The 22,026-nt window shown below is 42.9% G+C and overlaps 1 protein-coding gene across 1 annotated transcript in view; it reads left to right on the top strand.

The window, feature by feature from the left end:
- Dsg3 (desmoglein 3) overlaps positions 1-18,422 on the top strand; it is a 29,643-nt gene extending 11,221 nt beyond the window's left edge. Inside the window, exons 7-18 of the mRNA XM_057789165.1 lie at positions 610-776; positions 1,625-1,753; positions 2,400-2,585; positions 5,229-5,500; positions 6,362-6,501; positions 8,450-8,680; positions 10,401-10,655; positions 13,518-13,663; positions 13,938-14,001; positions 16,315-16,544; positions 17,559-17,911; positions 18,116-18,422. Of these exons, the coding sequence (XP_057645148.1) occupies positions 610-776; positions 1,625-1,753; positions 2,400-2,585; positions 5,229-5,500; positions 6,362-6,501; positions 8,450-8,680; positions 10,401-10,655; positions 13,518-13,663; positions 13,938-14,001; positions 16,315-16,544; positions 17,559-17,911; positions 18,116-18,422 (2,480 nt within the window). The remainder of the gene's footprint in view (positions 1-609; positions 777-1,624; positions 1,754-2,399; positions 2,586-5,228; positions 5,501-6,361; positions 6,502-8,449; positions 8,681-10,400; positions 10,656-13,517; positions 13,664-13,937; positions 14,002-16,314; positions 16,545-17,558; positions 17,912-18,115) is intronic.
- The last annotated feature ends 3,604 nt before the right edge of the window (positions 18,423-22,026 follow it).

Here is a 22,026-nt window from a genome sequence, read left to right as displayed (position 1 = left end):
AGATTTCTTTTCCAAATTTTGTAGTAACTCTCAACAATTACCCATCAGAATTACGTTTGTGGATTATAGTCCCGTCATGAAACTAGTGCCTAGGCATACAACCTCTGTGCGAGTCCCAAACATGAAGAGGCCTCCTGGGCAGCCTAATGCACAAGCGCAATGAGTTTAGAGTATAGGAAGCTGAGATATGTTCACATTCCTTGGGTCATATTTAAAAGGAAACACGCAGGTGCATCTATCTGGAGAAGGACTACAGCCAGAAGATAGCCCCAACCTCAAAAAAGTCAATGAAACACACAGGTACATCTATTTGGGGGAGAACTCCAGCTAGAAGATAACCCCAACCTCAACAAAGTCAAGGCTGAGGGAACATTGGAAGATTTTTCTGAAAGCCAACAGAAAGAAACAAAAACAGTGACATACTTTGTTTTTGTTTTAAGCAAACAGGTAGTTTAAAAAAAATATATATATATATATATGTATATATATATAGATAGATAGATAGATAGATAGATAGATAGATAGATAGATAGAATAGGAATCAGTGCTAAACTAGTTTGGCTCTTTGATGTGAATGTAATGTCTTTGACAATTTTCCTATATTCCTAGATTCACTGGTAATGATCCTAAACGCCACAGACGCAGATGAACCAAACCATATGAACTCTAAAATTGCCTTCAAAATCGTCTCCCAGGAGCCTGCAGGCATGCCCATGTTCCTCATCAGCAGAAACACGGGAGAAGTACGCACTTTGACCAGTTCTCTTGATCGAGAGGTAAGGCAGATTACCTGGAAGCATCAAAAAAAGAAAAATCCTAAAGGGTTTGACGACTAGCAACCCAAGAGAGTGCCTCCATTTTATCTGAGGATACACAGAGAATACAAAGACACCGTCTGGAGGACCCTGCCTCCATGGGTGTGATTCCGCTGTAGTAGCGTGTGTACCCGGGACAATACCTCTCAGACGACAGCTCAAATGGGGTTGAAGAAGACGCTGGTGTGTAGAAGCAGACTACACTGGGATTCATTCCTAAAGAATGGGAGAAAATTCTTAGATGAGGAGATTTCTATCTGTCATAAAAGTCTGAAGGCACACCCTTCCTCTAGACATCACCATTTATTTTTACCTCTCCTTCCAGACACCGAAGGATCTCTTCCTCTCCCCCCTCTTCATCCCCCACAAACACATATCTCCAGGGCAGGCTAACCTCTCCTTCCAGACACCGAAGGATCTCTTCCTTTCCCCTCTCTTCATCCCCCACCACCATGTATCTCCAGAGCAGGCTACTCAGGTACACATTTCCTTCACACAAATGGTTTTCCCAACAGACTGGCAGAGAAACGCCACAAGTGAGCTTCTCTCAGACAGGCACAGCACCCCTCATTTTCTCAGACAGGCACAGCACACCTCATTCCTATTTTTGCTCTACATCTATACTGCTACCTACAGAAGTTGGCCAAAGAGGAAGCCTCTTCCAGCCCCTCAACACCTCCACCCAGTCATCTGGAGCCACACCAGTCCCTCTCCACCATGGACAGCTAACAGCGTGCATGAGCCACCATTCACGATCTTAAATGTTTTCATGGCCACTCGTAAATTTTATTCTTTTTCTCCAAATTCAGCAAATCAGTAGCTACCATCTGGTTGTGAGTGGTACAGACAATGATGGAACGGGACTGTCCACTCAATGCGAATGCAGCATTAAGGTGAAGGACGTCAATGACAACTTCCCCGTGCTTAGGGATTCTCAGGTATGTCCCCCGGGCCTGTCCTTGAAGAACCATTTTTATATGTGATTAACAGTTTTGCATCCCAATTTATTAACTATACGTTTGTTGGGCTTTAAATTTTCTATGTTTTTCTATTTTAAAAAATAGTTTAGGTAGAGCGGTGGTGGTGCATGCCTTTAATCTCACTCAGCACTTGGGAGACAAAGGAAGGTCTATGAGTTGGAGGCCAGCTTGGCCTACAAAGTGAGTTCCAGAACAGCCAAGGCTACGCAGAGAAATGCTGTCAAAAAAACAAAACAAAAAAAAAAAAAAAAAAAAAAAACCAGAAACAAAATCTAACAAACAAAAAAATTCAAATATGGCAGTTAAGGGATAAATAACACATAATTTGAAAAATAAGAAGAAATATTATTTAAAATAAATATTCTTTTAGGTAAGCCCTAGTGCGGACTCTTGAGTCCTTTTCTAGAGGTTCTAGCGGTGGAGCTGCGGACCATCCTGTTCAGCTGGAGGAGGGCTGACGCAGTGCCGGAGGAAGGGCACAATGACCTAAGCAGCCAGGTCGCCCAAACAACCCTGGCACCCGACAGAGTGGCTGCAGCGCTGCAGCCAGGTCGCCCTCAGGACTCCTAGCACTGACTCTTCAATCCTGGCTTCTCCCTTCCAGTACTCAGCGCGCATTGAGGAAAACACTCTGAACGCCGAGCTACTCCGGTTTCAAGTGACTGACTGGGACGAGGAGCACACGGATAACTGGCTGGCCGTGTTCTTCTTCACCTCTGGGAACGAGGGGAACTGGTTTGAAATTGAAACAGATCCAAGAACCAACGAAGGCATCCTGAAGGTGGTTAAGGTGAGGTCTCAGTTTCTTTACATTCTACGGTAACTCAAACTATTAGTTATACAAATGAATTACATCAATAATATGACCACTCTATTATTTTAAAAAAATAGAAAACATAACAAAGTGGATAGCATTTATTTTGCTATGATCATAGCTCTATTGCCTAAAGACAACTTCTCTTGAAATACTATTTTTTCCTTCCAAGCTACCATACTTTCTTTAACACACACACACACACACACACGCGCGCGCGCGCGCACGCACACACACAAGGTGGGGGAGGTTTGCATACTCTCATGACAGGAAAGAAAAGACATTTCATATATTAATCAAATTCACTGTCTGCAGTTGGATTGGAGTTCAGAAGAGATAAGAAAGCATGAGATTATGGCTTGGGAATTGGTCAACATGCTTTAAGGGCTTTAACTAATCTCATCACAGAAAGAAATCACAAAATCCCTAAAAAATGGAAACTTAACAAATTCTGCTAGGTAACAAGCAAAACACTGAGTAAAGCTTGGGTTCAGCAAGACAGACGCCCCAGCCCCATCAGGGCAGCTGTGCCTGGAAATAGCGTAGACACGAAAGAACGGTGGCCGCTCTGCTGATGTTCTCTGGCACTGGGCTTGAAACATTCTGGAGTTTCTTTAATCACTGGGTCTGACTTAAAGATGGAGTGATAGTATTTTCCTAACAAAGAGACTTCTAGAAGGTTTGCAAACACTTCTTAGTGGTCCACATTTCACAGAGAGTGTCACTGCTTCTGAATCTGCAAGGATCTTGTTATAAATTCCAACATCATCGTGATTCCCTATTTAATGTCCTGGGGTCGGTCATTCCCTTTCTCAAACTTGACACCTGGCTGTTATCCTTGAACCTTGACAATTCCTACAGCATTCCGCTAGCCGCTAGCCAGTTGAGTTTTGCCTCAAGCTATGAAGCAAAGATAGCTTCCTTCTTCCTCTTCCTTTTACCACATAGCCTCTGCCTGGTCTTGCTCCTTCCCTCTTACCTGACTGCAATACTGTCTAGCAGGTGTCCCTGCTGCCTATCCCCAGTTGTCCTCCTCACTGCCACCAATCCACTACCACATTTTTTAAAGAAACAAACAAGATGACTTACTCTGTTCTGTCAATCATCCCCTGGCTCTCAGTGAGCTGAGCTGGCCCCGGTGCCAACAGCACCTTCACGTCACCTGCAGTTTTTCTACATGGAATACAGAAAGGATTTGTGGGAGGAGTCTGTGGGGCAAGCACTCATATTGAGTCTTAAATTAAGCAACGTGATTCTAACATGCCATCCAGGCGGATGACCACCTACTTCAAAATGAAGCGGCAGACCTTTGCATTACGGTGCCCAAGACCCTACCCTACCAGCCAGCTCAGATCCTTCCGCAGCGCAGGGTGTTTGAAGATACCTCCACCTTTCCCTGAAGAACTTCCCAGCATCCTTCAGTGCTCAGTTCAGATCCTCTCAGACGCCTTTCCCAGCTCTCGACTGGAAACCATCTCCTGCTTCCACGCAGCTCTGTCATCTTTACCTACACTTTCCCTTCCGCTGGGGAACTCTGACACTGTCAAGCAGTCCCTGTAGCTGACACTCGAATCCAGATCTCTTCCCTTAAAAAATATTCTGCTGGTAAATAGGTAAAGCCAAAATTAGCATTTCCGAATCTACCATCCTAAAAAAAAAAAAAAAAGAAAAAAACGAATAAATGAACTGTTAACCTCGAACTCTTGATTTAGGCCAGCTTAACTAGAAAACTGAGCCGCTACAAGAAAAAACACTGAAAATTGGTTTCATAAGGATTTGGGTTAATTGCTCACTGCTATAAAAAAGAATTAGTTGGTCTTTTTGCCAACAAAGATGCAATAGGTGGCCTTTGAACCTTGGAATTTTATTTATGTCAGAAAAGAAGACACATGAATCCAATATTATTAATGGCCAAGTGGCTGTTTATTAAAAAAAAAATGAATCGCCAGGTAGTGGTGGGGCACGTCCTTAGTCCCAGCACTCAGGAAGCAGAGGCAGGCAGATCTCTGAGTTGGAGGCCAGCCTAGTCTATAGATTGACAGCCAGAACTACACAAAGAAACCCTGTCCCAAAAACAAACAAAGAATGAATTATAGAACTTAATTGTTTAGCCTCTCAACAACCTGGTGAGATAAAGTTTGGTTTTATGTGTCAGGAAGTTAGGCCTGGGATGTGGCGTGGTGATAGAACAGTTGCCTGCCTTGCATAACATCCTGGGTTCTGTTTCCAGTACTGAAAAGACTAATATTCTTAAACAAATTAATAAAATGAACGTAGCATTTAGAAGAGAAAAGCTGAGGATTCCAGCTCAGATGTATCAGAATGAAGACTTGAGCCATGTAACCACCACGAATTCAGGACTTCTTAAATTCTACCTCACAGCCTAAAAAGTGTTGATGATGTTTTGTTAATCTAGAAAGGAGACACTATGCTTTAAACACGGGTTACCAAAACGAGGTCTCATGAGTTAAGAATCCAAAGGCATTCTCTATTGGACATTGCAATCACTTCTGAAACTATCTTTGCTCTATAGAATTAGAAGGTCCTCTCTTCCAGATTGTGCTTGCTTGTTTTGTCTTTTGTGACGCTTCCTTCTGTCAAATTTGGTCTTCATTCCAGGCTCTGGATTACGAGCAGATGCAAAGCCTGCAGTTTAGCATTGCCGTCAGGAACAAAGCTGAGTTCCACCAGTCCGTGATCTCCCAGTACCGAGTGCAGCCGATTCCAGTCATCATCCAAGTCACCAATGTCCAAGAAGGCATTTCATTCCATCCTCCTTCCAAGACATTTACTGTGCCAGGGAGCATAAGCACCAGTAAACTGGCTGGTTATATCCTGGGAACATATGAAGCTACTGATGAAGACACTGGTAGAGCTGCCTCGGCTGTCAGGTAAGACGGACCTTCTATCCTTTCAAGCCTTTGTGTAGCTTTTGTCTATAAGCGACTACAGCATAACGCTCCGCCCACTAGTTGCCAAAACCAGAGCTATGGAAAGGGTGAAATTGGGGAGCCAGACAACCCAAAAAAAGATATAAAGATAAATTATTAGAGTGCATTGTGCCCATAAACTAGTAGGCACTAAAAGAGGGATGCCTTAGCCTATGTGGAAATCAGGAGAGCGCTTCACAGGTGAGACTTGGAAAAGGCTAGAAGTTCATCAGAAGAGTGAGCTCCAGTGAGGGGAGACATTATGGCTCAATCCAAAGCAAAGTCAGTAATAGCTGAAGCATAAAGAGCCGTACAGAGTAACAGTCACAGTGTAAAGAGCAAAGGCACAGGGTTTGTTTTACTTTGTTCTATTTTATTTTTCACAGCCAAAATTGGGTAACCAGACGAATGCATGCGTAAGGATTATGAATTATGATCGATCTATGCCATGCTGATTTTCTGGTTTTTTAATTGCTTTATAAGATTTATTTATGTTTATTTTAATGTGGATGGGTGTGTTACCTGCATGTGTATCTTTGTACCTTATGTGTGCAGTTTCTCATGGAACCAGAAGAGGGCATCAGATCCCCTGGAACTAGAATTATAGGTGGTTGAGCTGCCTGCCATGTGGGTGCTGGGAACTAATCCCAGACCCCCTTAGAGAGCAGCAAGTGTTCCTGAGTACTGAGCTACCTTTCCAGCACCCTGATATTGTTTACAAGTACATATACAATAGTTTTAGATCATGCATAAATGTGTTGGCTGTCTAATGAATAATATTTGTTAAACAAACATTTTATGTTTTCTTCTATTTTAAAACAGATATGCCCTGGGTCGTAATGATGGTGGTTTGCTTGTTATTGATCCAAAAACTGCTCAGATCAAATTTATCAAAAACATAGACCGAGATTCTACTTTCATAGTTAACAAGACAATCTCAGCTGAGGTTCTGGCTATAGACGGTAAGAAAGCTATTTCCATGGTCTTGAATTAAGTACTTTTTAAAAAGCATTTCCTTCAGAGTAGATGGCCATGGTTGCTTTACATATTCCCTTTATCATAGAGATTATTCTCTTAGGAACTTTCCAGTCTTGAGTCTGAGACCCCATACCTTAACCTAAGAGAGACTAAGAATTTCCAGTTTAGTTGGTACCCACCACAACTCTGGTCCCTTTGGTTTACTATGGGTGAGGGAGAAAGTGTGCATGTGTACATGTGTGTGTGTACGTGTGCATGTGTGTGTATGATGTGTATTCATCCCTATGTGTGTGGGAATGTATGTGTCCATGCATTTGTGGAGGCCAGAGGAAGATGTTGAGTTTCCCGTTTCATCAGTGTAAACCTTAGTAACCTGAGACAGGGTATCTTACTTAACCTGGAGCAATGCTGGCTGTCAGCAGGCCAAGACAGAATTACAGGCACACACACAATAGCCCCGGTTTTTACACAGTGCTAAGGATACAAACTTGAATTCTCATGCCTGTACATCAAGTGTTCTCACACCCTGAACCGTTTCCCAAGCCTCAGGGGGAATTTTTTGACTTACAGAAATAACTGAGTTTTACAGGGCAAGGAAAAATTCCCATAGACGGTCAATCCACAAATCCGCTCCAAATGTAAGCTCACGTTGTGAGCTCCCTGTAAACTCGCGCCATTAAGCAATAAAGTTTCCTCTCCTGAAATGTCTTAAAATAATATTCATAGAATGTATGTGTTAAACGATCTGTATAAAATTAATTTAAGCTTGGTGTAATAAGCACCAAAAATAAACATCAAAAATATTAACATTTGGAAAAAGCACCCCAACAGCAAAAATAACAGAACTCACTCATCATCTCACCACCAAAGAGTTTTATTTTGTTGCTTGATTGTAAACATTAATTGTTAGCTTGCTTTTTTGAAATGGGGTCTGACTATATGGAGCTGGTCTGTGACTCACTATGTATAGCAGGTTAGTCTCGAACTGACAGAGATCCACATGTCTCTGTTCCTAAGTGCTGGGATTAAAAAGCCACATGCCACCACCCACCCTGACTTCAGTAAACTTTTAAGTATTAAGTAATATAATTATTTATTCCAAATACTGGGGGCTCAAATTGCAGAAGCATGACCCTTACAAGCTATTTTTTGTTTTAATTTCATTTGTAATTAATGAATCAATGACTTTGATTTCAAGACTATTTAACTAATCCTCATGCTGCTTACTAGACACTGGTTTTCTAAGTTGAAGAGATAGGATGATGTCTTTTTACTCCTGATAATAACAAACACACCTTTTCATGAGAAGTTATCATAACTTGGCAACAAGACAGAAACATAAAAAATTAATTTTGTAAGTTGGGTGCAGGGCATATCTATAATCCTAGCTACTCAGGAGACTGAGGCCGAAGTTCACAGCCAGCCTGAGCAATTTAGAGTGACTCTTTCTTAACAAGAAAGGAAGGAAAGGAGAGAGAGAGGGAAGAGAGGGGGAGAGAGGGAAGGGAATGAAAGGAAAAGAAAGGATGGAGGAGAGGGGAGAGAGAAGAGTGTGCGAAGGAGGGGGAAAAAGAAAAAGAAAGGAAGGTGAAAAGATAGAAAGAAAAGGGGAGTGGAGAGGAACAGTAAGGAGAAAGAGAAGGGGAAGGACTCGGAGACAGCAAAGAGAGAGAGAGGGAGGGGGAAAGGGGGAGGGGAGGGGGGAGTAGAGAGGAGAGGAGAGGAGAGGAGAGGAGGGGAGGGGAGGGGAGGGGAGGGGAGGGGAGGGGAGAGAGGAGGGGAGGGGAGGGGAGGGGGGAGGGGAGGAGAGGAGAGGAGACGAGTGGAGAGGAGAGGAGAGGAGAGGAGAGGAGAGGAGAGGAGAGGAGATGGGGTGTGGAAGATCATGTTTTGTTCAACTTTACTCTCTGTATTCCTTTACTATTCTTACAGAAAACACTGGCAAGACGTCTACGGGCACAGTGCACGTCGAAGTGCCCAGTTTCAGTGAAAACTGTCCCTCGGTTGTCCTGGAGAAGAATGAGATCTGTAGCAGTGCCTCACCGTCTGTGCTCATCTCGGTGAGAACCCTAGAGAGGGGCAGGTACACTGGCCCCTACACAGTGTCGCTGGAGGAGCAGCCTCTGAAACTGCCAGTCATGTGGAACATCAGAATGATGAACGGTGAGTGAGCAAACTTGCCTCTGTGGGCCGAAGCTGTGGCTGCTGTGCATTTACAGAGGAACATAAACCCCCTTGACGGAGGTCTTTTCTGAGAAAAACTGAAAGCATTGTTTTGAAACTAAGACATGAGCCTGGTCTCTTCTGAAGAGAAGAGAAATTGGATGAGCTAAGCATCATTTACTGGTTTCTGGGTTTGTTAGTATCGTTGTTTGAAACAGGGTCTCTCTGTGCGGTCTAGCCTGGGCTGGAGCTTGCCCTGTAAGAGGTAACCTTGAGTACAGTGGACTGACAGCTGTAAACTCACTAGTCAATGAAAAAGAGGGAATCTTCCTCCTAAAGCCTATTGTGTTTATCATATTTTTCTGAGTTTTTCAAAAGTCCCTTTCTGAACTGCACAGTGACCATCAAGACACTTCTAGTCCTCTGCAAACACACTTTTCCTCTCTGGTTTCTGTACAAATCTTGCTTCCTCTCATGGATGTGCTCCATGGTATCCTGCAGTCGTATGGCAGTCATGGCCAGAGACACCAAAGAAATCTTGCTCTCTCACTCTCGGCATTCTGATCTTATTTAGAGGAATAGCTCCAAACTGTATGCGCCATTGGTCTCCAAAGGCGTTTGCCAGATAGACGCACTGTCAGTGAACATACAGCTGGGAATGTAGCACAGTAGTACTGCTCATGCCTAGCATTCACAGGATCCCAGGGACAAGTATTGGGGTGATATCATGGGGGTGACTGAATTGAGTTAGGTTGGTCAACACAAACTATGTAGCCATGGCACAATGTCAAGGGCACTGTGGATTCCAGAATGATTCAAACAATGTAACACTACCAGGTTTCCTACATAGAAAGAGGTGACAAAGAAATGGAGAACCAAAACCAGGTGGTGCTCAGTTGTCCAACAGGCAATGGGCCCCACCACTAGGAACCCGATCACCCAGGCCCTTAGCTCTGGGGATAAGCAAAAGGAGCAGATGAGAGAGTATCCCCAAAGCCAAAAGTCTATTTCAATGAGTCAGACATGAGATCAGAGTTTGAAAGCGTCATGAGGTCACGTGCCTATAAGTATTGGTGCAGATATACACAAGAGTGGGTAAGTTCAAGATATAAACATGACATTGTGATGCCCCATCTCCCACCATCTTTAGTGGAAAAAATAATACAGGGCTGGGTCCTTGTAGAGGGAATCATGGGCCTGTTGGGCTATGGGAGAGAATGACAAGAAGATACCAGAGGGGTTCAACTTTTTGGCTTTTCTGGGATCCATTGGATAAAAAACTGTCTTGGGCCACAGAGGGATGTCTAACCCACAACCTTGAACCTACAAGAGCCTGGCGACTGCAAATATATGTATATTTTCACAACACTGTGTTTCATGACACAACACTTTGAAGCTGTCTTCTAAAGACTTCAAGTACTGAGCAATCAGTCTATAAAAACAAACAACAAATCAATCTCTTGTGTTTTAACTAGCTTTTACAATTTTGTGTTCGACTGTATCTACAGCTATTTTAGGCCACAGTGGCCTACATGATTAGACACTCCTGGTGGGCAGACTGACCCCGCCAAACCCCTTCACCACTCAGCACTGCTCCAACAACGCCAGTCTGGCTGTTTGTGACCATGATTCCAAGACAGTTCTGACACCATTATCACACGCAGGAGGCTTTAAGAGCAAGTGCTGCCTGGTCTCACTGTTGCTTTTGACTTTTTTGTAGATACCTCAGCACTTCTACGAGCCCAGCAGCAGGTGTCTCCGGGAGTGTATAGCGTCCCAGTCATCGTGAAGGACAAGGAGGGCGGGCAATGTGACACACCAGAGGTCCTGACCCTGACAGTGTGTCAGTGTGATGACCGGAACATGTGCCGAGCCCCTAACCCGGGCAGAGAACCTATGAGACACAGAGAGTCATCCTGGCGGCTGGGGCCTGCTGCCATCGGCTTGATCCTGCTGGGACTCCTGATGCTGCTGTGTGAGTAAACTAACACGCCCGTCGGAGTCCGTGGCAAGGGCCTCATTTGCAAGAGTCATTGTGCTCATCTGTGCAATGTGAGAAGCATCATTCTAATCACTTAACTGGTGAAGCTGAAGGAAATTGCTAAAAAAAAATCTCAAATATGTTTAGCTTGTCACTTAACAGCAATTTAAATACAGCAAGGCAAGTCATATATGCAAAAATTTCCAAAAACACACGGCTGGGGAGATGGCTCAGTCAATACTGTTTGCCTCGCAAGCATAAGGAACCTGAGTTCAATCCTGCACCCACCTAAAAAGCCAAGTGCCGTGATGGATGCTTGTAATTCCAGCCATAGCAAGACGGAAGGAAGAGACACACTGATTCCTAGAACTCACTGGCCAGCTAGTCTAGCCTACTTAGCAAAGCGCAGGCCACTGAGAAGCCCTGTCCCAAACAAAAGGGGAAGACACCCACGGGATGATATTCAGGTGGTGCTCTGGCCTCCATGAGTACACTCAAATGGTGTGTGCTCACAAGCACATTCCACACACGCAGAGGGTAGGGGACAAGAGTGAGGGGAAAATTATAAAGATGCTCTACATTCAGTCAGTTATGTTCACACAAAACCATGCCTTTATTCATACGCATGGGCTTTCTAAGAAGTACATATACATCTCCGACCCACATAATAGTCTCATGACTACAGTTCTAAAACAAATGAGTGCTGGTCACAAAACCTCAGAGAGGTCATCTAGGATCCACGTTAGCAGAACTTGAGCCCTGAGGATTTATTATTTAATCCAGCAAGTCCTCAAACAGAGTTTACCCCTTATGTCATGTGCACCCTTTAAAATATTCACCCCTGGGCTGAAAAGGTGGCTCGGTAGTTAGGAGTACTTTCAGAGGACCCGGGTTCAATTCCTAGCACCCATATGGTGACTCACAAACACCCATAACTCCCAGACACATATGCAGTGCACACTCATACATATAAAATAAACCTTTAGAAAACATTTTAATGTTCACACATAATAGGAAGACATTTAGGGAAACTACATGTCTTGCTGTCTTTTAATAAATATGCATTTTAGTTTATTCAATAGATAGATTTCTGGAAATTTTCATTTTAGTCAAAAGTTCATTAATCAAATGATGCTGTGAATGCAAGAGTCCTCTACTTAAAGAAACTTTGAAAGGAGTCGGATAAGAGATCCTCAATAAATTCACAATAATTCCTTAGTTTATTACTGCATCATAAAATATTAATGTAAAAAGTTTTTCATGGTATATATGTATATTCTACTTCAGTTGTCTTTAGAAATATGGATTGTGGAGCAGAGAGATTGCTCAGTGGTCTTGAACACATAGCTCTTAGAAGAGCTGAATTCAGTTCCCAGTACATACAGTGAATGGCTCACAACTCCCTATAGATCCAGTTCCAGTGGACCCAGCATCCTCTTCTGGCCCTCAGAGACATGTGCACTCACATGTACATACCTACACACTGATGCACATGTGTGCACATAATTAAAAATAAAATATTTTAATGATAAATACAATTTATATAAGCATTATATTAAAATTAATATACTGTATGAATTACATCCCATCTATTTATAACTTGACCTAGTTTTATACTAATATATGACTGATATAATTTGCATAATTATATAGTTCATTCTAGCAATACTAGCAGGTCTTCCTAGTATCCATTACTGTCTTTGCCCTCTCTCAGACAACCATGATGAAGGCATCATTTGCTTCCCCTTTAGATCATACAACAACTCGGGATCGCAGAACTGAAAAGCCATGCATCCAAAGTTCAAACCCTAGAAGTCTGATTCGGAGACAGCGTTTGCTAACCTTTCAGGGAACCACTTCTATGCAGACAGTTCAAGCATTAGGGTTCCTGTGACCTTGACAGTGCAGAGTTGGAATTGAGGCAGTGACCACAGAGCTAGAGAGTGGATCAACAGCTAAGAGCCCTGGCTGCACTTCCAGAGGACCTGGATTTGGATTGCAACACCCGCACGGTAGCCAGCAAGTGCCTGTAACTCCCGTTCTAGGGGATCTGACAGTTCTTCCTGCCTCTGAATGCACCAGGCAGGCACATGGTCCTTAGACAAAGATGCAAGCCAAACACCCATACGTATAAAAAAATGTTTCAAATGAACATGTCTTACCCATTAGCAGAAAAAATGGCATGGTGGCTGGAAGACCCTCCACGCTAAGGACTCTCGGTTGACAACTAAAAGTGCACTGGTGGGGACTGGGGAGACGACTCTGAGGTTAAGAGCACAGGCTCTGCCAGAACCTGGATTCCAGGTCCCAGCACCTCACGTGTACAGTCCACAAACACACAGTGCATTATACACGGTGCACTAACAGCCATTGATTAAACCGTCTTTAGCCGCTGTTGCACTTTGCTGGTCAATTGCTCTTTAATAAAGATCAGATTCTGAAGTAATATCAAAATCACCTAAAATTCTGGTTATGGGGTATCATAGTTTTGTGTATATTTGCCAGACACAATTAATACAGTCAACATGTACAAACAAGTACAATAAATAGTAATAACAACAATAATAACAACAGCATCAGCAAGTAATAATAATAATAAGTATTATGGAAAGGAATTGCAAAACTGAACAAACCCTCCTGAAAGAAATGGCCTGACCTCTGACAACTCATGATCACTGGAAAATTACTGCATTTAACTAACAAATTGTATTCTGTAGACACTAATTTTACTTTCAGTAAATATACTCCTTTAATGTTTGAACTATTCTATTGCCTTTGTAACACTTTTGACAATTGCCATGTCAATTAGTTTCCAATGGATTCAAACATTCTCTCGTTATCCTTGTTCCTGCCCAGTGGCCCCGCTTCTGCTGCTGGCCTGTGACTGTGGGTCAGGTCCCATCGGAGGAGGAGCCGCAACAGGTGGCTTTATCCCTGTGCCTGATGGTTCAGAAGGAACAATCCATCAGTGGGGAATCGAAGGAGCCCAGCCTGAAGACAAGGTGAGGATCCAGTTTGTAAGAAAGTTACTGCGGTCATCAGTCGAAAACAGTTTATGTTAAAGTAGGAAAGGGAATAGAGAGAGCTCAAGAGACATCTTAATCCTAAGTGGAGAGATGAGACTGTCATGGATGGGGACTTTTAGGACTCCAGCTCTACAGAAGTTCTGTCCTAAAAAGGGCCACACTCCTAGAAGAATTTTAATGTTATCACTTACAAGGGGGTCACACTTCATCTATATTGCACTGAAACATGTGTTTGTCTTATAATTTTTAGGAAATGACAAATATTTGTGTGCCTCCTATCACAACCAATGGTGCAGATTTTATGGAAAGTTCTGGTGAGTAGGCATTAAATTTTTTATTTGTACTGGAATTTGAGCTCAGGGTGTCATGCATGCTAAGCAAGTGCACACACTGAGCGACAGCCCATCCTTTATGTTTTCTCTTTTGAGATAGGCTCTTACTAATTTGCCCAGGCAGTCCTTGAACTTTAAATCTCCCAGCCTCAATCTCCTGAGTGGCTGGAATTTATTTTTGAAATGTAACTTTGAAAGTAAGGGCAGGTTAGAGTAAAACTAGCCAAATTAAGAAATGATCAATAATTGCACATTCGTGTACATAACAAGCGATATCACCACTGAGATTAGAAGCTGACTTTACAGTTCTTTGTGTCTGAGCTAATTCCACAGCACTGGTCTGCCCTCCATGAGTTAATTTACTCGCTGATGTTGCTGTCTGGAAAAATCTAAAGACTTTTTTTTAATTTTCCAAATTTTAATGAGTTGAAACAACTATAGCTCTCAATCAACTAGTTACTAACTTTAAAATATTTTTAATTTTTTATTTTGTTTTGTTTAGAGGTATTTCACCTGCATGTATGTCTATGCACCATGTGCATGCCTGTTGCCCACAGAAATCAGAAGAGGGTACAGGATCCCTTGGAAACAGGGTTAAAGATGGCTGTGAGCCACTATATGGGTACCAGGAATGGAACCTGTCTTTTGGAAGAGCAGTCAAGCCCTTAACCTCTGAGCCATCTCTCCAACCACTAATCAATAACTTTTAGTTAGGAAATATTTTACAGTATTAGAAAACTGTAAATGAAAATTCAAGCAATAGCTGTGCCTACCATCAACTCTGTCTATTGCTAGTTCAGGTCGGGTTATGTTTGCCCGTCAAGTCCTATGTGTGCACATCTGTGTCTCATGTGTGAACTTCATGGCTTGTGTGTGTGAGTGTGTGTATGTGTGTGTGTCAGTGTGTACACTGTACGCACATCTGCAATTCTGTCCCTCTTCCTGGCATAACAGCATCAACTGTGTTTCTGATTTGAGTTCAGTTCCTAGTTCTATGCAATCACCATGCGGCATGAAGTCTAAAACTGACATTTAAGTAAATCTCTTATTTCTTTGGGTTTACTGAGTAACAATTTCAACCATGCTGTCTCATTACCAGAAGTACTCTATAAACTACCGTGTGATAAGATATGACACTCACAGGAATTTTATTCCTAATTCTATAGTTAGCAAAAATCTACACAAATTGTCTCCAGTTATGTGACAGCCTTTAACAGCTTCTCAAATACTCACTTGCTTCTCCCATTATGATTAAATAGCAAAAACTAAACTCAGAATTGTGTATAAAATATAGCTCATGATGAACTTGAGAATTGGTCAGGTGGTTTAGGGTACTGGTTGGTACTCCAAAGGACTGAGGTTCAATTCCCAGTACCCACACTGGGTGGTTAGTAAACACCTGTGAATTCCAGGCACAGGGGATCTGATAACCGGTTACAATTTCTGTGGATACCCATACACATGTGCCCACATGCACACATGCACAAATAAAAAGTAAAAATAAATTCAAATGATCTATGAAAGTGTAACATGAAAGAAATAAAAATCACAAATATAATTCTTTAAATTTCCATGGATACCATCTGTCACTTTGCACGGCCACATCATGGAGACTCTCTTCATTTCCCCGTACTGAAATCACACGGCTGCTTGACTGCAATGTCATTGTACCTGAGAACACATGCGCTCGGAAGCTTTCCACGGCTGATCACTGACGACTGTCCTTTCATGTTGTTGTTTCTGGCTATTGCCACTGACAACCCAATTCCCCTGTACCCTCCTCTAACTGACTGGCATGTTCTTGTGGCTTTTCCACCTGCCCACGCCCCTTCGCTGTTCCTCTGCGATGCTATTCCCCAGCCACACCACCGTACTTTCCTCACATTGCAGCTTTATATGGCAACTGTCTGTCAAAGATGAGACAATTTTAGGGATTGGAAAGAGCTCAATCAGCCAAGTACTTGCTGTATGAGCATGAGACCCTGAATTCATGAAAAAGCTAAGCATTGTGGCCATGCTGGGGTAATGGGGGAGGCAGATCCCAGGGCTCACTGTCAAAGAGTCTAACTGAATCTACAAGTTCCAGACCAGGGAGAGACCCTGGCTCAAAAGAGATGACGGTGCCCTGAGGGTCAACACCCACGATTGACTTCTGACAAGTCTGACGTGTGCACACATACCACATGGGCATGAGCACACACACCCCTGAGCGTGCACACGAACATACACACATGGGAGCTTTTACAAAGTCACAGCATGAACTATCAGAGAACTCTCTCTCTCTTCTTCCTTTAGAAGTCTGTACAAACACATATGCTGGAGGGACGGTGGTGGAAGGTGCTTCGGGAATGGAAATGACTACCAAAGTGGGAGCCGCTACTGGAGCAGGAGCTGTGGGAACACTTGGCCCCTGTTCCCTGGGTCACTCAGGAACGATGAGAACGAGGCATTCCACCGGGGGGACCTTGAAAGACTACGTTGTTGCGCCAGTGAACATGACTTTCCTAGGTTCCTACTTTAATCAGGTAACTGCGTAGCAAACTGTCAGGCTGGGTTAGCTCATTTTTATAGGAAATCTGGCTACTTGATTGTGTACATTAGTTTTGAGATTCATTTCTTCTACACTTTTTTCAATGTAAGGAAAGAAAAGCTTCCTCTTATCAAAATAAATCAGGATAATTTTGGTGGCTGTCAGATTTGAGCCACTAGTTCAAATTCACAAGCCAAGCCAGCAAAGACAAAGTTAATGCAAAGTCCCCATGGGGTGAAAACTTTCCCCGTGAACGTTGAGAAAGCTGCCTGTCCCCAAGACAAAAATTGAGAAGCCCTAGTGATAGACTCCAGGCAGTATATACAGTTGCTATGGAGACTGAAATCAAGAACTAACACATAAGCCTAGGCTAGCCTCTTTGATGGGCTATCAGCCATATTGCCAATTCCTCAAGCAAAAAATGTAAATTAAAGAGTATTTGCTGAAACCGGACTCAGGAAGACTCATATCCTGCTTTCTCTAGTATGTGGACCTAGGTTTACTTTTATCTATGACACGAAAGCAGGAGGACTTCTTGGAAGGGAAGGGAAAGAATAGGAGAGAGGAGGGGAACATGGGACAGTAACAGGAAGAAAAGCCATCTCGTGCTTTCTCTCATTGAGGAAATCTATATTTAACTATATATGCATATATAGCACATGGACGCCAAGGACAGACTATTTGGGAAAAGGAAAATGGCTAGCAGGAGAGAGGGGAGAGCAAGAAAGGGCAAGCAGGGGTCTAAATATGATCAAAGATTAAGGATATATATTTATAAGAATGTCATAAACCTATTATATTGACCATTAACTAAAAACATATTAACAATAAAAATAAATAAATGGAAACATTTTAGCTATCCAAAGGAAAAAATGACCAAATTTAAAATATGAAGAACATTTTCATCACTAGTGGGGATTTCCTAATTGGGGTTCACTCTCCAGTCTTGGGCTTTGTGGATGAATTTGATGGTCTTTGTGAGGTCCATTTCTCCTCTCTCCATCTTTAGAAATCGTTTGCCTATGCCGAGGAGGAGGATGAGCGGGAAGTGAATGACTGTTTGCTGATCTATGATGACGAAGACGAGGATGGCGCCCCCTGTTCGCCCGCCCTCAGTTCCTGCAGCTTTATTCCCGATGACCTAGATGACAGCTTCTTGGAGTCCCTTGGCCCCAAATTTAAAAAGCTTGCAGAGATATGTCTCGGTATTGATGACGAAGCCAAGCAGGCAAAGCCAGGCCCTAAAGACGGTGGTTCTGGGGCAGGCATCTGTGCTCGCTCTGCGGAAGTCCCTCAGTCAGGTGCTAACAGATACCAAACTTTGCCTGGCAGTCTGGAAATCCCTCAGTCAGTTTCTCAAAGGTTCCAGACTTCGCCTGGCAGTCTGGAAGTCCCTCAAACAGTTTCTAACAGGTACCAAACTTTGCCTGGCAGTCTAGAGGTCCCTCAATCAGGTTCTAAAAGGCACCAGACTTTGCCTGACAGTCTGGAGGTCACTCAGTCAGGTGCTCAAAGGCACCAGACTTTGCCTGGCAGTCTAGAGGTCGCTCAGTTGGGTGCTCAAAGGCACCAGACTTTGCCTGGCAGTCAGGATGCTTCTGTTTTGTTCACTTCCGGGTCTGTCCACCCTGCCATTGCCATCCCTGACCCTCTACAGCTTGGTAACTACTTGCTCACAGAAACCCACGCAACTTCAGGTTCCCTCGTGCAGCCCACCACTGCCACCTCTGACTCACGTCTCACCCAGAATGTCACCGTAACAGAAAGAGTGATTTGCCCCCTTCCTAGTATCTCTGGCAGCATAGTGGCTCCCACGGAGCTGCGGGGCTCCTACAGTATGCTCTATACAAAAGAAACCTGTTCCCATCTATGACCAAAGCAAACTGGAAAAATATACTAGCCAAATCTGGATATTTGTACCCAAATATCTTTTTAAAATCTAGCAAAGCTTGTGGTATTAGACTAATTTGGCTCCTACTGGATAACCTCTGATCATGATCATGATTTACATATTCTTATTCATATACAACAGCTAGGTATGTTAAGGAATATTTCTAATTCTCTGATTTTTTTCAAGCACAAGTAAAACCTGTATATTTTCAAAAACAATCTTAAGATATTATGTAGGGAGTGTTCCTAAGCATCTTTACGGTTCTGTGATATCAACATCAAAGGAAGATGCTATAGCCCTACGCAGTGTGGGTTAGCACATTGGCTTCCTTCTTGGAGTTCAGGCTCCTGTCTCTGTCACCTTTCTGGCATCATTAATAAGGATATGAGAGTATTATTAATAACAGTGGGAATCTGAGGGGCATGATGAAGCTTTCAGGGCAGCTTGGGACAAGGGTAATGGATGCAGCTCAGAGGTTTCGTCTTCTTGGTGAGAGAACTCAAAGCCTGTCTTCCGCTCAAGCCCAGGGCTGTGGGTGAACATGCTTAAATTACTGCGTCTATATTCTATGTGTATTCACAATAAGACAGTTTTAAAATACAAGTAGCATGTAAGAACGTTTAGTATGTGTAGATAATATTTTGTATGTATTTCAAGCTAGCCCAAGAAAATGCAACTTCCTACAGAAAACATGAGCTCCCTCACAGATACTCCTCCAAAACCAAGCCTGTGCCAGTCTTTTAAAGAGACACGTTAGTGTAAGTGCCAACGAGTAGGACTGGCTCACAGATGCACATGCGGTATGGTGTGCAAATAACGTCGAGCTAGGGCTTGTGGGAGGAGAACGCGTGGTTTTTCCTCGAAGCCAAAAGGGCCGTGGACTGAAATAGCAGGCAGTGAGATGAGTGAACGTGTGTCACTTTAGGAGAAAGTGGAGCCATTTTCAAGCGAAACAGAATTGGACAGCTGTAGCAATTAATGCTGAGTGTGGGGATGTTGTGTAAGTGAACATTTGGAGCCGTGGTTCTCAGCCTTCCTGCAGCTGCAACCCTTTAATACAGTTGGGCTGACCCTAAACTGTGGAATTATTTTCACTGCTACTTTGTAACTGTACCTTTGCTACTGTAATGGGTCGTAATGTAAACACCTGATATGCAGGATATCTGAAATGTGACCTCTGTGAAAGGGTCAGTCAACACCCCCAAAAAGGGATCGTGACCCATAGGTTGAGAACCTCTGGTCTAGAACATATTTCATAAGAGTTGCCCTAACAGTAAATACAGTTCTTCCAGACGTGTCTGGTTATTCATGACCCCAACCTTCAGCCCACAAAGAACACCCTACCTCACCTGCTTCTCAGCATTATTGTCTTCGCCGAATCTTTCCAAGACCGTTGTCCAGCTCAGTTATTTCAAATTGCATAAAAAGTAGGTCTTTTAATTTTCCTTTCCGGGTTTTTATTTTTGTTGTTGATGTTTGTTTTTGTTGATTGGTTCATTTTATTTTGTTTTTTGTTTTGTTTGAGACAGGGTCTTGCTGTAGCTAAGGCTGTCCTGAAACTTGTTAGGTAGTCACGCAAGCCTTGAACTTGTGAACCTCCTGAGTGTTGAGACTGTAGGCATGAACCACCGCCTACATCAGATTTTTTTCATGATGAAAGCTTTGAAATGTTTTCCAGACTCTGAATATTAATTAGCTACGCTTTAACCCTAAAAGTAAATAAAGTCTAATGATATTGAGGGTGAAGCAAACACCCAAATGTCACTGTCTCTAGTTCCTGTCCCTTTTGCTAGCATTGTGGTTCCCAGGAATGTATGTATTAGGACAAACAGGTTGAGAAGCTTAAGCAGCCCATGTTTCCAAGACAAGACTTTCAGCTCACCTGTACCGAGTACTATGAGAAGCCCAGCATGTGGAGCAGCCCGTCCCTCACTTCTGCCCAGGGACTTGCTCTGATCCAGAATGCAGATGCTGGCCTGTGCCTCTGCTTTTCCAGGACTGCTAGACTAACACCCAGAACAGTTCTTACTCAATGTGCAGAGGTGGACTCGGGTTTCTCAGAGCGCTTTAGCTTTAGCTCTTAAACTTATAAAATGGGATTTGGAGCCTGGCCTGGTAGCACATGCCTATAACTCTGCACTTGGGAATGGAAGCGGTAAGATCCAAAGTTCAAAGTCATCCTCAGCCACATAGCGAGCCTGGCTACATGAGACTTTGTCTCAAACTAAAGGTTAGAAAAATAGCCTCAAAAATGGATATTTGACTGTGTTATTAAAACGCAGAGGAAACCAGGTCACAGTGGTAAAGTTTATGTGGATGAAAATCTAAATGTGTTTTTGAGTTTGAAAATGTATTGCTCTTTGGAACAGCCTAGGAGTTCTCTGCATTTATAACAATGTATCTGTATTTTTTACTAAAAATAAAAATTGTTTTAAGTAGAAAATGTAAGTCTCCTTTGACTTCATACACTACACATTGTAAGCAGTACGTAATAAAAGGGCTGGTGGCATGGCTGAGTGGGTGGAGTGCTTGCAGTCAATCCTGACAACACGAATTTGATCCCTGGGACCTACATAGTAGAAGGAGAGAGCCACTCCCAAAAGTTTTCTCTGGTCTCTACATGCACACCATGGCTCATGCATGCTCCACACACAACAAACAAACACACAAACAAACAGGTAAAGCAGGTAGTGTAAAACTATTACAATAAAACTGTCAACAAACCTTAATCACTCTGTGAAAGAAAAAGTTTTCCATAATGGTTATTAAGAAACATGTTGCAAACGTGTATATGAATCTTTTAACGGTATTTAGCATTTTGCTCCTAGATAATACCTCTTCCTCATTCTCCAAGTCAAGGAGGAAGTATCTGAGGATTCAGAATTGCCTTGGGAGGGTGCAATACTCAAGGAGTTCAAAGCAGAAAGCTCTTAGAACCTGGTTGCTTTTAAACATGCACATTGTGTCTGAACGAGAGGAGTAACCTCACAAGCAAAACTCCACCCTTCTATGATGACTTCGAGAGAGACGCTGGAGTAAAGAAGGAACAGTGTTCACGTACTGTGACAGACTCTGTACCATGGCACTGTGAAGAGCCATCTGCCCTCATGGTGGCTTGTCACTAAATACATGCCTCACTGTTACGTGTCCTTTGAAGAGGTGCCAAGACACGGGATCTTGCTTCTGATGGGCCCTTCCCCCTTAAACCTGGTCAGCCTTAGATGAAAATAATGTAGAGAAAAAAAAACTAGATAAAAATGGTCACTAGATGAAGAATCTTGAAGAATGATGAATGACTTGCCCTGAACATTCCGAATCAAGGCCAGAAAAGTGAAAGTCATTTAGGTAAATTACAAAAATATTACTAGATTCTATTCATAGAAAAATTCAAGAAATGAAAATGACAAGACAGCATATAAGGAGACTGCTCAATTGATAAAGTGCTTGTTATACTTTATCCCTGAAAACACTCAACCTCTAAAACCCACATAGTAATCCCAGCCAGTGGGGAACTGAGTCAGGCAGATATCCCCAGGGTTCACTGGCCAACCAGCCCGACCTCACCAGTGAGCTCCAGGCAAATGCA

This window comes from Chionomys nivalis, chromosome 14, assembly GCF_950005125.1.
Source record: "Chionomys nivalis chromosome 14, mChiNiv1.1, whole genome shotgun sequence".
In the NCBI taxonomy this organism is placed as follows: Eukaryota; Metazoa; Chordata; class Mammalia; order Rodentia; family Cricetidae; genus Chionomys; species Chionomys nivalis.
The sequence above is the reverse complement of the archived record's forward strand: the minus strand, read 5'-3'. Positions and strand labels throughout refer to the sequence as shown.